The 14,535-nt window shown below is 49.8% G+C and overlaps 1 protein-coding gene across 2 annotated transcripts in view; it reads right to left on the bottom strand.

Annotated features, from left to right (window-relative positions):
• Positions 1-14,535, bottom strand: part of Dock5 (dedicator of cytokinesis 5) — a 145,213-nt gene continuing 130,678 nt past the window's right edge. For both annotated transcript variants that reach the window (XM_070016684.1, XM_070016685.1), the window contains exons 43-52: positions 14,114-14,198; positions 13,648-13,734; positions 10,257-10,433; positions 8,990-9,073; positions 8,293-8,430; positions 7,475-7,641; positions 6,491-6,659; positions 5,702-5,843; positions 4,596-4,696; positions 1-3,847 (exon numbers count right to left, since the gene is read on the bottom strand). In XM_070016684.1, the coding sequence (XP_069872785.1) occupies positions 3,743-3,847; positions 4,596-4,696; positions 5,702-5,843; positions 6,491-6,659; positions 7,475-7,641; positions 8,293-8,430; positions 8,990-9,073; positions 10,257-10,433; positions 13,648-13,734; positions 14,114-14,198 (1,255 nt within the window). In that variant the 3' untranslated portion in view covers positions 1-3,742. The remainder of the gene's footprint in view (positions 3,848-4,595; positions 4,697-5,701; positions 5,844-6,490; positions 6,660-7,474; positions 7,642-8,292; positions 8,431-8,989; positions 9,074-10,256; positions 10,434-13,647; positions 13,735-14,113; positions 14,199-14,535) is intronic.

The raw sequence follows: 14,535 nt of genomic DNA, 5'->3' as shown, positions 1-14,535 counted from the left end.
TAAACTTTAAAATACATTTCCATTTTTAATTTAAAAAATAAATAACAGCAAATCTGAACAAAACTCTTCTACTTCAATGCACAGCACCTAATCGTCTGTGCACGAACCCCAACTCGTTACAAAATCATAGCAAAGGAGTTTTTCACCAAGTTTGGATGAACAGCTCACAAAGGGTGACTGAGAGATGAGTTTGGGCAGCATGTATAGGAGATTAGCTTTGGCTGAGCTTGAAAATCCACCTGGAATCATTCATCAGAAAGGCAAGCTCTTCTACTTATATGTTAGAACTGATGGCTTAACTCTGAATCCAGCCAGGAAACATTTTTCCAACTTATCTTTGTAGACTTCTAAGGAAGCAATGTTTATCAACTCCCCAAATGACACAGGGAAAGACAGTATGACTCTTATATAGAAACAGAAGTCACACAGTAGGCCAGGCTGATAAAATCTGAAGACAATTACAGCCATGGCTTTGTTAACAAGATTCTACAGAGAATTATGGTAATTTGTGTCAACATTTCAACAATGTACACAAGAACCATTATTTCAATGTTCATAAATCTGTTTTTTGGTGGGTTTTTTTTTTTGGTAGTCTTGGGGATGTAACCCAAGGCCTTGAACCTACTAAACAACTACTCTACTACTGAGCTACATCCCCAGTCTGAATCATTTGGTGTTTAAAAGAAAAAAAAATCAAAGCATATGTCAAAAGTTAAGAGTCAAAGGTCAAAGCACCAAGTTGGGATTTAAAAATAAAAGGAGAGGGGGAGGGTTCCAGTATGTGGACCTCAAAGTTTTAGTACAGAAGTTTCCTCCTAAGTTGCCTTCATTTTGGTTCACTTAGAATGAAAAGGAGCTAAGCTGCACAGGATATGGGATAATATGGACTTTCTGGAAGGTACATAACTTTATAGTTATTATTATGTATGGTGGTATGAGGGGTATCTCTCCCCCTTGCGTAATACCTGAGTGAAGAAAAAGGCACAAACTTGTGGGTCCTTCTAAATAAAATCTTTCACAACACAGTGCCCCACACCTGTGGACACCTCCTGGGGTGGCAGGAAGAGTCTTGTTTGTGTCTGTGACACGGGTACCTCTAATATTTGTGCCCTGAACTGTGGGAATGGCCCATCTCTGTTTTACAATAAGAAGTTGCCCCGCTACCTGGGGGAGATAAAGAGTTAACAAAGGTAGGTTGCTCTCACAAATCCCGCTCCACACTGTTTTATTCTGAGTCTCACAAATCCCGCTCCACACTGTTTTCTTCTGAGTTTGCAGTGAGCTTCCCTGGCAGGAGAGCATGACTGAAACTCTGGGGTCTAGGAGGGAAGCCAAAAGAGTGGGGGAGAACTGTGGCCCAGCACCCTGAGTTTGGGCCACAGTTTTAGCTGAATACCCTGTCCAATCCTATAGCACACGGCTAGGAATGGTCTGCTATTTGCATTGAACATCGACTTGCTGCATGCTGAGAGCTTAGTCCTGTGTCCCGGGATCTCAGTAAGAACTTAGTACATACTGGATAGAAATGATCTTCAAAAAAGCAGTCTCAAGGCAAGACAAGTCATCCGGATGAAGAGGGAGAGAAATAAACTATAGAACAATCCTTACAGAGCCTATAACAATTTTGAAGGGCTCAGTCTCCAGAGCTCCCAATAAGGAAAAATAAAGGCCAGTTCCACCCCTTTTCTCCTTTCTCTTTTATTCCAAACGTGATCTTTGCTGTCTTCCCCTTTGACTCCAGGGCTGGCCTTATGTATGACTTTTTGTCAAACATGTGACTCTTCTACTCCGCAAACTTGCCAAAGAAGCGGATCATCCAGTCTCTCTGCAATCTCATACTGACAAGCCCTTCCTGGCTTCTGGAAGTAAAGAGCTATCTCCCCCCCCACACACACACACCAGTAATTTGGAGAGGGAATCATAAAAGAATTCATCTGGGCACTGGCAGATCTGCTCAGAGAACACCAGGGTCTCCCATCTGCCTCTGTTGCCCCCATTTTGCTCTGCAGGCCTTAGTGCTTTCCCTTTAAGATCCACTCCCAACCTTATTAACATTTTCTCTCCTCATAAATTACCATGTAAGACATGCCCCCTAATGCCCTGTTTTGGAGAAGGGCTGTAGGTACAGAACTAATCTGCACACACACTCCTCATTATGTGGAATAAAAAGAAATAGTATCAATAATGTCCTTAGGGTATTCTACACCATACCCAGGCCTCTCAGAGAGAAGAGAGGCCCAACTCGCAAGTCCTGTGAGCCTCCTAGGATCCTGTGCGGCAGGACCATCCACGCTTTCCAGAGTGACAGAGCGAATGCTCAGAGGACTCCGGTGCTCTGCAGGAGTCTGCCAAACACTGGAATTTGAGATAAGTGGGTTTAAAAATTGAAAGCCCATGTTTTGTTGTTATTTTTCATCACATTGGAGGCTCTCCTGAGGGCAAAGAATAAGCATTTCCATAACTCTTCTAGAATGTGTACGCTACATTCTGCAGTGGTGGTGGGGCTTGTCTCACAGGCTTTGGTTTTGTTGGTCCTTGCGATGAACACGGTGGCTGATGATGCACACGAACTAAGAGGCTGGCAGCCCAATGCAGGTCCTCATCACCTGAAATCTCTCTCTGCGCTCTCGGATATGGGGGGAAAGGACTTTGGGAGAGGTCTTGGGGGAGACCCTTCAGCATCTTCTCCTCTACCTCCCGCCTGAGCTTGCCACCAACATCGAAACACTACCAAAATAACTGGGACATTTCAAATCCTGTCCAATAGGGCTAGGTATTAAAGACCTTATCAGAGATTTCTTCCAGGTGGATGTGTCATCAGGGGACAGCTAGCAAGCTAGTTATTAGTAAGATACAAGAGCACCACTTCTCGTGTTCAGCTTCGACTTCTTTTTACAAGGAGTCTTCTATGTGGCCTTTAAGCTCCCTGGGGTTTTGGTATGTGTATTCTATTTGGTCCTCCAAATCACTCCAGTTATCATTCTGACAGACCCACTGACATTAGTACCATTAGTAATCAAATTAACTCCATGATCAAGAAGAATAAATAATCAAAAGGAAACACTGCATTCTCCAGGGTGAGATCAGGCAGCAGACTCGGGCTGCTGCATCATTGCAAAGACGATGGAACAGAGCTGGAGAACTGGGCACCGCGGTCCCATCCAGCCAGGGACGTGAGCCCCAGGGCGGGAAGAGGAGCAGAAAGTCCGTGTGCAAAAGAGCTTCGAAGGAATCTCTGGTCAGGAGCAACACCGTTCACGTGGAGTGTGGATCACACCTGCAAGCGGTGGGCACTGCAGACACAGCAGCTGTCGGCTCCCAGAGTGCGCCTGAGGCCAGCCACTTCTACCACACTGCGTGCGTGGCACTGGGCTGTGCGTGGGAGAAGAGCAAGCAGATCCGGCCTTATTCTTCCGCAGCCAAACTCAGACTCCACCCGGAAGTTGGCTCCTGAGCTGTGCTCCCCCCCACTGCACTAACGGGCCTCCACGTCTGCAGTGGAATCACGGCGAAGATGAGCTGGCCTGGCGAGCATGCATGCACAAGCAGCTCTGGAATCCCAGGCATACTGGAGGCCAGGAGCACGGCCCCAAGCCTCTACTGCAGCTTTTGAAAGAACAAAAGTGGTTGTGACCTGCTAAGCAGTGTCCTGGCCCTCTAAGCAGCCACTCTCCAGAGACCGGCTGTCTGGCAGTGTCTGTCCAAGGCAATGGAGGGTGCAGAAATATGGACGGATGGGTCCTCACTGCGCTCCCGGCTCCGAAGGCCCCAGGCCGGATTTCCTTGCTTTGGGAGGGGGTGGGGGCGGGGCTCTGGCTTCTCTGCGGACAGGCAGTGGGGGTGCGATCTGGGGAGCAGACACATGCCTTTAGAAGGGGGTCCTCTCCTCCCCCTGCCCTCCCTCAGTTTCCAAACTCTGCTTTGGCTTTGAATTGCTATATAAGGTTAAAAAAAAGTGTGTGTGTGTGTGTGTGTGTGTGTATGTGTGTGTGTGTGTGAGAGAGAGAGAGAGAGAGAGAGAGAGAGAGAGAGAGAGAGAGAGAGAGAGATTTGCATTTGTACTCCTGGTTTCCCTTGAGCTGATCAGAAACACACACGTAAACACATGCACTCACACGTACACACATGCACACACACACACCTGAACACCTGGCATATGCCTAGCAGTCATCAGTCCGTAATTGAGGAAGGAAGGAAGGAAGGAAGGAAGGAAGGAAGGAAGGAAGGAAGGAAGGAAGGAAGGAAGGAAGGAAGAAAGGAAGGAAGGAAGGAAGGAAGGAAGCTAGCCAGCCAGCCAGCCATCAGAGGGCTCCCCAGCATGACTGCCTTGCACTCCACTCAGAAGTGAATTCTGGGTGTGAATCCAGACACTAGACCCCACTGCAGCCCAGTGTGAGGGGCAGAGGATGCGTCTTCCATGGGCGGCGTGAACAGCTTTCACCAGTCTCTAGCTCTTAGGGATGGACGAGGGTCAGCCTCCGTGATTGACAGCCGGGAATCCTGTGCTGGGACTGCTGTGCTCCTGGGGGAGGGCTCTGCGCCCACCCCTGGGGCCCCCACACATGGGACAACCACACCCCGGGGCAGGCTCCTACCTCAGCAGAGTTCCTCTGGCTGTTCTCATAGGGCTTGCTTTTGGGGGGAGGTGGAGGGGGGGCAGAAGTCACCAGTCTTTCTGTCTGCAAGGATGGGGAACCTGGAAATGACACAGGAAGGGAAGCGGAGAGAAGCAATGCTGGCCACAGGGCACCTGAACCAGGCTGGCCAATCAAATGGCTGGAGCGCGTTTCTATGGTTTCAGTGATGGAGAGAGGGCCTCTTACCCCACCCTTCACTCACCCAAACGCTTCCCAACAAGTTCCCAACTGAAAATTCTGTTTTTAAGATTATTATTATGAAGGTGATGTACAGAGGGGTGACAGTTATGTAAATCAGGTAATGAGCCCATTTCCTTTTGGACAATGTCACCCCTTCCCTCGCTCTCTCTCCCCCACCCAAAAAGTTGTACAATCCAGTTTCCACAGTGTCTAGTGAGTACCACTGGTGCATTTGTTCACCCTTTGCTCTTCCATTTCTGTGTCCCCCAAAATATTCCTTTTTTGTCCATTTGTCTTCAAACTAGTAAGCTGAACATGAGAACGTTTTCTGGGACTGAGGGTATTTTTCTGTAGTCTGATATGCCACTCAGGGAAATACCCATATCCACCCAGAAATCATCCCAGCCATGCCTGGCTCTCAGGCCATCCTGTGTCCCATTAAGCACTGGTAGATGGACTTCCCTTAAGGCTCTGGGCTACGGGGTCTTTCTCATTTGTCTCAAGCACTTGCATAACAGTAGTTCCATGTCTCACTGCCTTGTAAGATATGGCATTAAAGCTTTTTTCCTGCCCTTTTACAGGTCTCACCACTCAAGAGTTGGTTCCAAAGTTACTTTACCCTGACCTGTTTCGGCCTTCACGTTCCTCATCTATCCCTTTGCAGCTGTGAAGGGACCAGGTGCATTCTTTGCCTGTCTATGAGACATTTAACAGTCCATCCTGCACCCAGAGGCCCTGCCCAACCTCGGGAACTTCTAGTATTCCCTGAACTGAATCAACTTTACAACAGTCTGGTGTTTTATGTGGTGGGTTTGGTTAAAAACGTGCCCAGATTTCATTAAACAACAATAACGTAAGAACGTAAGAGGCACAAGATAACTTACTTAGGGTCCTGGTAGCTTTGGGCGTGAGCGGAGGTGGGCTCAAGGGCGTGGAGGGAGGAGGAGGAGAGCAGCTAGGAAAGGGTGTCAGCCGACTGTCCACCAGCTGGAGACTCTTGGGCCTCGGTACTTTTCTGGCTGGACTCTAGTGAGCCGAGAGGAAACTAGATTAAAGCATTCTGACAGGGAGCAAGGGTGAGATCAACAACGCTCTGGACAGCGCTAGAGGAATCTGCACAGGGCTGAGTGTCAGGAATCACTTTTAAAGGTCACCACTTTATCCTCCGGTGGGCACCCTGGCAGACACCCGAACTGGGCATCACTCTGACCCACCCACAGAAGCTCTTTTGGCTGGCTGCAGCGTCGTTTAAGTGGGAAATAAGCCATCTTCACTGCCCAGGAAAACATTGCCCTTGCCACTCTTTAACAAATTGATGTGGCTCATGGTTGGACAAACTATCCTTTATGAGTTAAAAAAGGAAGAAAAACAATCATGCTTGGGCTGACTCACGGAACCACGAGTTCATGAGGTGACACCTGTTTTCACTGTGGCCACTAGTGATTTAGAGACACGAAATTCTCCAGCACGCATTTCTACCCACTGCCTGTGACCTGGCTCCACCACACGCTGGTGAGGCTGGCTTCTGGGAGGCCTGGCTCCCCATAGGCACCCCTTCATGGCTTGCCCCCCTCTCCCGTCTCTTCCTTTTTCCTTTTCTTCCCTCCCCTCCCTTTCCTTCACTCCCTCCCTTATTTTGCTTATCTCTGTATTTGTTTGCTCGCTCGTTTTACCATCAGTTCCGGCTCTGGAGCTTTCTCTGCAATGACCTGAGACTTGCTCAGATTCCAGTCTTTTCTCTTGAACCTGCTGATTCGGTTCTCACCGTCCTCTCTGAGGGCGACGTCTTCAACTCTGGCACCTGATGAGGCCCTGCGCTCAAAAAGGGGCTCCAGGATTGACCTGTGAGCCAGGAAGGAGAAGGAAAGTCACCCACAGGGGTCACAGGGTGGGGGAAACTGACTGCCAAGGATCAGGACCAGGCCTCCCCCAGGCCAGCTTTACCTGAATTTCTAATAATCAGTTGCTAGTGAACAAACATCCTGGGGTAGGATGTACAGAAATGAGACTATCAAATGCACAAAAGGAAAGAAGGAAAGAAGAAAAGAATAAAGGAAGGAAGAAATGAAAGAAGATAGGAAAGGGGGGAGGGAGGAAGGAGAAAAAGAAGGGAGGGAGGGATATTTTCTACCCGTGAGATTTCATATCACATGATTATATCATTAATTCATGCAATAAATACAAATGATAAAACATATTTCAAACAATAGAAAGGATGAAAAGTTCGGTGGGTGCCTACAAGGGCAAGGGGTCTCAATGTCTGTGAGAAGGTAGTAGGATCCCGAGATTTCATTTTGAATTTGCAGTAGCTGCTTTTTCTTATCCTCAGCACTAAGGCTTGAACTTGGGCCTGTGTGCTGGTTTAGCTTGCTCTCTCAGCTGGTATTCGACTACTCAAGCCACATCTCTAGCCTGGTGTTCTGCTGATTAAGTGGAGATGGAGTCTTATGGACTTTTCCGCCGCAGCTGGCCTGAACCACAAATCTATGGATTTGAGCCTCCTGAACAGCTGGGATTATAGGTATGATCCACAGTGAGCCTGATTTGGGGCTTTTCTCCTGGGGAATGACCATGTGTCCCTTTGGTGACCCAGGCAAACATAACAAGTAATAACCAGCCTCCCCCTCCTCCCCAGGAGAGTACAGGTGCAACCTTACCCATCAGATCCTGGCCTGGAAGAGGTGTTTTCCGAGGAGTTGGAGGAGGTGGAGGCCACGGAGGAGGCCATGGAGGTGACAGACAGTCTCCGCAGAGTGGAGGACATGATGTAGGGCAGCAGGAGGGAGCCCGTGCGGCTTTGCTTCCTCCCCGTCAGGTTGGATGGCTGTAAAACACACGGCCGCTTGGGGTGAGGCGGTCTGGAGGATTTGACGCAGATGCCCAGTTTGTTCAATTAAAAAAAGAAAAAAGAAAAAAGAAACGAAGCCAGGCGCTGGCGGCTCACGCCTGTCATCCTAGCTACTCAGGAGGCCGAGATCTGAGGATCGCGGTTCAAATCAGCCTGGGTAGGAAAGGCTATGAGACTCTTATCTCTAATGAGCCACCAAAAAACCAGAAGTGAAGTGGTGTGCACTGATTTGAACTCAGGGCTTTGTGCTGGATTAGCTTCCTGGCTCAGCTGGTATTCAGCCTGGCTTTCTGCTGATTAACTGGAGATGGAGTCTTATGAAATTTTTCAATGGGGATGAAGCTTATAGCTCAAGCGGCAGAGCACAACAGCCCAGGGAACAGGGCCTAGGCCCTGAGTTTAAGCCCCAATTCTGGCATAAAAATAAACCATACAGAAAAAGAAAGGCAAAGGCAGAAGAAGACAGTCACATTCTCATTTCTCTTTGTGTCTCTGTGTGTCTCTCTCCTGCCTCTATTTCCATGCTCTTCCTTGCTATGCCTCTGCTGTGGCTGGGAAAGCCGGCCAAGGTCATCAAAGGGAAACAGGGGCCTGGGAACCGCTGAGGTCGATTCGGACGCAGCTTACCAGTGTGATGACCCCGTAGAGCTTCTCTACTTTCTCCTTGAGTTCCCGGAAGCAGGAGGACAAGCGGTCGTGCAGAGGCTTGAGCTGCTCCGTCAGCTTCTCCCCATGGATGCGGATCCCCTCGGTGAGCAGGGGCATCTGCGGGGATGGGCAGAGCAGGGATGGCGGGCAGCTCAGGAGAAGGGGGAGTCGGGGCAGGGCAGAGGCAGGACAGGTTAGCCGGTAGGGGCTACTATGGGATACCAACACCACTTCCCCACTGAGGGAAGGCTACGTGAGGACACAAGTGGACCCAGCACCACCCAGGAAAGGCTGGCGAGAGCTGGGGCTGATCCCACCCAACTCCGGCTGTTTCTGTAGATCAGCAAGGGATGGGCCTGAGAGTTAATGGCTGTACTTTCTACCACTGTCCATGAAATAGAGGCCGTGAAACCAGTTTCTTATGCACATTCATCTCAGCTCTGGGGAGGCTCTGGGTAACAGTCAGTTTCTGTCCAATAGGACCATGGCTAGGGTGTCCACATCAGGCCATGCAGATACAGCCCTGCCTGGAGAGTATCATGGAGCCAAGCGCTGTGGCTGCCCATGGAGTGCAAGGCACGCATCACACACCTGCAACACTGCACCTGCGATGCTCTGCACATTGCAATGCTGTACACACCTGCAGTACCCTGCACACCTCGAATGCTCTGTGTACCTGTAATGCTATGAGTCTCTTGAGCAGCTCCACCTTTTCCTGGTCTTCAGGATGCGCCTGTAAGTACTTTTCTGTGAAAAAGGCCTAGAGCAGAGGAGATATTCATTAGGAATGCACCCCCCTTCCCCTCTTCCCTGCACTTGGTCTTCACAGTGACACAAGAGGTCTGGAAAGGTGAAATAGGTCTTCAGTTCTCACATACCAGCCGTGTCTAACTACATATGCATTCCTTTCCTGGGCAGTCCTGCTCCACGGCGGGTGACTGAAGAGCACCACTAACCAGTGGTCTCTCTGGGATCATGAACATCCCTTGCCAGAGTTCATTGTCAGCAATCACCAATCCACATATGTGAGCACACGTGTGCTAATACAATAAAATCATCCACAGGGCTGGGAAGGTGGCTCAGTGGTAGAGCGCTTGCCTTGCATGCCTGAGGCCCTGGGTTCGATTCCTCAGCACCACATAAGCAAGAAAAAAGCCGGAAGTGGCGCTCTGGCTCAAGTGGTAGAGTGCTAGCCTTGAGCTGAAGAGCTGAGGGACAATGCTCAGGCCCAGAGTTCAGGCCCCACGACTGGACCCAAATAAAATAAAATAAAATCATTCACAAAGCATCGTCCAGTGAAAAACAGATTTCCCAAAGAAGGAAGAAAAGATCAAGCAACAATATCTAAAGGTTAATAATCACGTGTACAGATATTAAACGTGAGAGCCAGCGGTGTAGCTCAATGGTTAAGCACTTGGCTAACATGGGGAAGGCCCTGGGTTCTATCCCAGCCTGGCAACAAAAGATCTCACGAAGAGGCTGACGTGACTGGTGGTTTTCCTGTCTTCCACATGCTATGAACTGCTGTGCATTTGTTTCCTACTGTATTAATACCTGCACTTTTTCAGTAATCATCTATCCAAAAGGTTATATTGGAGACAAAATGGGGTGTAGAGGTGAAGGCATTCTGAGGAGAGTGTGTGCTGGCTGTATTTATGATTTCCTGACAAAACCATGCTCACCAATCAATGCTCAATCCTACCACTGGGGCCCATCACGGGGGAATCAAAAACTCAACGTGAATTCCCAACATCAGCTTTACAGAGAGGACCACATGGGAGCTAGGGGAGGGAAGAAGTTATTGATGATTTCATTCACTGAGCAGAGCAATGAAAACAAACAAAGAAACACCCAACAGAGCACAGAACAGGAAACAGATTTCTCAGCTGCGCTAAGGCTCGGCGGAGGCCGTGGCTCGGGTGGGGGTGGGGTAGGGTGCTCACCTTCTCGTAGTTGGAGAATCCCCCCATGACGGCGGGGTCCACGATACCACTGAGCAGCATGGACAGCGGGTGCACGGAGAGCGACCGGTCCCACGTGTGCTGCTGCACACAGTTGCTGATCCGCTCGTTGGTCAGCTCCATGGTTTCTATGGCATTCTCCAAGGGGCTGATTTCCTCCTGGAGGAGGAGCACAGGGACGTGGATGCGTGAGCCCTGCCCACAGCAGGGGCGGCAGCAAATGTAAGCATTCCCCTCAGGCCACTGGACTGACATTCTCCTAGTCTAAATTAGCTTGCTTTTCTGCAGCAATGCTGCTTTGATACAAAGTGAGCGATTTAAAATAACCTTAGCAGGGCAGGGTGGCTTACGCTTGTAATCCTAGCTACTCAGGAGGCTGAGATCACGGTTCAAAGTCAGCCTGGACAGGAAAGTCTGCTAGACTCTTTTCCCCAATGAACAAACAGAAAACTGGAAGTGGCGCTATGCTCAAAGTGGTAGAGTGCTAGCCTTCAGTGAAAGAGCTCAGGGACAGCTCCTGGGTCCTGAGTTCAAACCCCATGACCATCACGACCACTAACAACAAAAGCCATCCCAGGCAAAGGAATCTAATTAATCAGCATACTCAGCAGTAGAGCTGTGGCTCAAGCAGTAAATCACCAGCCTCAAGCAAAAAAGCTAAGCATGAGTCAGAGATCCTGAGTCCAAGGCACAAAAACAAATGGCCTGAGCAGGTGGAAGGATGTCTCCTGCTGGCAAAGATTCCACAAAAAATGTGAGAACAAACACATCAGAGTTGTGTTCCTCAGGCAAAGTTTCCTCAGATAGTTTTGTGGCGCGCCATGACAGGTGAAGAGAAGAGACACTCTCACACGGCCAGCAGTGTCTACGGTGAACGTTCTCTGCCTCCTTGGTGAGGAGAAGCTAGTGGTCTCAGAGGCCTGTGTGCAGCCAAGTACAGGGTACCTTAGGATAGATTCTGTGCTGACCCAAAGTCAGAGACGACAGGTGGATTCGGATCTTCAGGCTGAGCTGGGATGGAAATCATCCCTATGTAGGATATAGCCTTAGAGGTCATTTCCTCCTAGGCAATGTCTTCAAAACCAGGTGTCTGGAAAAACCACCTCCTTGGTTTGGCCCATTGTCAGCCCCATGGGGTATTCCAGAGTTCATTCCTAAAGACTCAATCCAGAAAATGTGCCTAAGGCCTGGAGGTGTGGCTCATTGGTAAGAGTGCCTGCCTAGCAAGCACAGGGACCTGAGTTCAAACCCCAGTACCACCAAACCAACCAGAAATTATGCTATGGAATCTATCAAACTTTAGCTCACATTAAAGAAACCTCCTCCTTCCCTTGCATACCAGGGCCTCATATATGCTATGGTAGCCCTCGAATGCTGAACTACATGCATAGCCCAGGAAGAAATCTTTTTTGTTGCTTTGTCAGTTGTGGGACTTGAACTGAAGGCCTGGGTGCTGTTCCTGAGCTTTTTTGCTCAAGGTTAGCACTCTACCACTTTGGGCCACAACTCTACTTCTGACTTTTAGATGGTTACCAGGAGATAAGAATCTCGCAAACTTTCCTGCCCAAGCTGATTTTGTGCTGTGGACCTTCAGATCTCAGCCTCCTGTGTAGCGAGAATTACAGGTGTGAGCCACTAACACACCTGGGGAAATCTTTGTGAATATCTGTGTGTGTGTGTGTGTGTGTGTGTGTGTGTGTGTGTGTGTGTGTGTGTGTGTGTGTGTGTGTGTGTGTGTGTGTGTGTGTGTGTGTGTGTGTGTGTGTGCGCGCGCATGCGCTAGTACGGGGGCTAAATCTTCCTTGTCTTTTTCTGCTCACAGCTGGTGCTCTACCATTTGAGCCATGCCTCCAGTTCTGGCTGTTTGCTGGTTAACTGGAGATAAGTCTCTCAGTCAGCCTGGGCTGACTTTGTTGTGTGATCCTCAGATTTCAGTCTCCAGGGTGGCTAGGATCACAAGCATGAGCCATCAGTGCCCGGCTCTGAACACCTTTTTATACCCAGTTTATGTTGAGTACCATGTTAGGCACTACAGTTACAGAAATGATTAAGATATACCACCATCACTCACCATCTGGTGGAGGTTGCTTCCAAGACCCCAAGCATACCAAAATTTGTGAGTGCTCATAATTTGGCATACAATTTGCATCTATATCTATATCTATATCAGTATCTCCCTGACTAGTTTCATCATTACAGAACCTAGTACACTATAAATACTATGGAAGCTGCAGTTAGATTGTATTGCTCAGGGAATGGTGACAAAGTCTGCCCATGCTCACTGGCTACAGCCATCCTAGCCCTCACTACTTAGTCACAGTCAGTCAGGCTGGCTAAGGCTGCCTTGTTTGAGCCTTTGGGGTGGTGCTGTGGATGCAGGGGCCCACTATCACTCAGGCTGTGGGTTGTTTATGGCCTTACTGGGAACTCAGGACATTCAAACATGGTGGGTCTGAAATGTGCCCAGGTTGTGACAAGGCACAGACCAAGGGCATGTAACCCAGCTTGGGTGTTCCAGAGACGGCTTTGCCGAGAAGGCCACTTGGTGGAAGCTGGTTGGGTTCAGAAGTGGCTAGAAGACATCTGAAGCAGAGAACAAGACTCTATCTGTCACAGAGGGCTGAAACAGCACGGAAGTTCCAGTATACATCCTCTTAGGATGGGAGCAAACGAAGGGAGACAGGTGGAGCCTGGTGAAGGGAGGGAGTGGAGGCCAGCCCAGTGCTATAGGACCCAGCAGGAGGGGGGCAAGGCGGGAATGTGAACATGACAGAACACACATAATGGTGGTGTTTTCATGATGGGATTCATACCCAGAGGCAGACAGGAACTCGGGCTGAGAAGGTGAAGGCATGGGGGCGATGGGAGGCTTTCCAGATGGCCTCAAGCAGGGGTGGATGAGGGCGAGAAACACGGCAGTCAGGGCTGGCTATGTTACACATTCAGCAAATAATAGGATGGGCAGCGGCCAAGGGGGAAGAGCCAGGAGGACTGGGGGAGGTAGGAGGGGGGATGATGAGTTGAGAATCCCAGGAGGGAACAGCAGGCTGTGGGAGAGACGAGGTGAAGGACACGACACCCCTACAAGCATTGCAGCAACGAGGCTGGCTGCCGTCAGATTGTGGGGGAGACGAAGCCCCTGGGGCCATCAAAGACTCATTCACTGTGGTGACCTTCACAGTCGGTGTTGAAACATCGACTGGTGTACAAGCGTGCCTTTTATTCCTCCTTTGAAAAACACCAAGTTAGCCTAAGAAGTCTGGCCAAGCTCTGTGTACAAAGGCTGCTATTATATTTGCAGACAGAAAGCTGAGTTTTGTTTTGTTTTGTTTTTTGTCCCTTCCTTTCTGATTTATAATTTCAGATGACTCACCGTTGAGATCTGCTTGACTTCGAACCACTTGAGAATCCCAGGAAAGCTATAGGCCGTGGTGTACGTGGTCCGCTCAATCCACATGGTCTGGGGCAGGAAGGAAGACAGAAGATGAGATGTGGGATTTGGCAGAGCTGCTCTGGCTGGGGAAAGCGAGGCTCCATCCCCACAGGGCCTGTTTCCACACAAGACGTGAAGATTCTGAGTGCTTCGGGCTCCCCAGGATCACCCAGCTAGGCCCTTGTGTTCCAAAGGTCCCGGGGGTGGAAAATGATGTTGGTCAAGATCAAGTCGAAAGAAGGCCCAGAGCCATTTCTGGAGCCCCAGTGTGGAGTTTTCCAGGCAGGTGACTCCTCTTGTGACTCCCGGGGGGGCCCCCATCTCTGCTATGGGTGCTGGTGAGGGTGGAGGCCTGAGCAGGATTCCCAGTGCACCTCAATTGAGAGGAGAAATGGGGTGCACTCACAGCGAACTCATTGTCAGGGTCCTTTTCCCCCTTCCGGAAGGGCCGGGAGTAGCTGAACTGCTGCACTTCATTGGCGCGGTAGTAGCTGCGGGGAGAGAGCAAGCTTGGGGCACCTCTTCTCACAGCGCCCCAATGCCTCCATGGACCCTCCCCCCCTGCCCTGCACCGGGACTGCCTGTGTGGAAGTCCACCATGGCTCCATCTCTGAGCCAACAGTGCCCACACCAACCCCACAAGGGCGTACCTCCTGAACCTCATGTTTATTTCTCCATGACGGTTTTCCTTGCCCACCTTCCTGGTCTCATTCGCATAGCTCTGTCCCACCAAGCCATCTCTGTAGCCTTTTAACTGCTCAAGAGACTGTTCTGGGATCCCCAACCCTAGTGAGTGAGTCCTCTAAGTGGAAAGAAGAGCTAGGGATC

This window comes from Dipodomys merriami, unplaced genomic scaffold, assembly GCF_024711535.1.
Source record: "Dipodomys merriami isolate MVZ:Mamm:240054 unplaced genomic scaffold, mDipMer1.0.p SCAF_12, whole genome shotgun sequence".
Taxonomy (NCBI): Eukaryota; Metazoa; Chordata; class Mammalia; order Rodentia; family Heteromyidae; genus Dipodomys; species Dipodomys merriami.
Note: the sequence above shows the minus strand (reverse complement) of the source record. Positions and strands in the feature narration are given on the sequence as shown.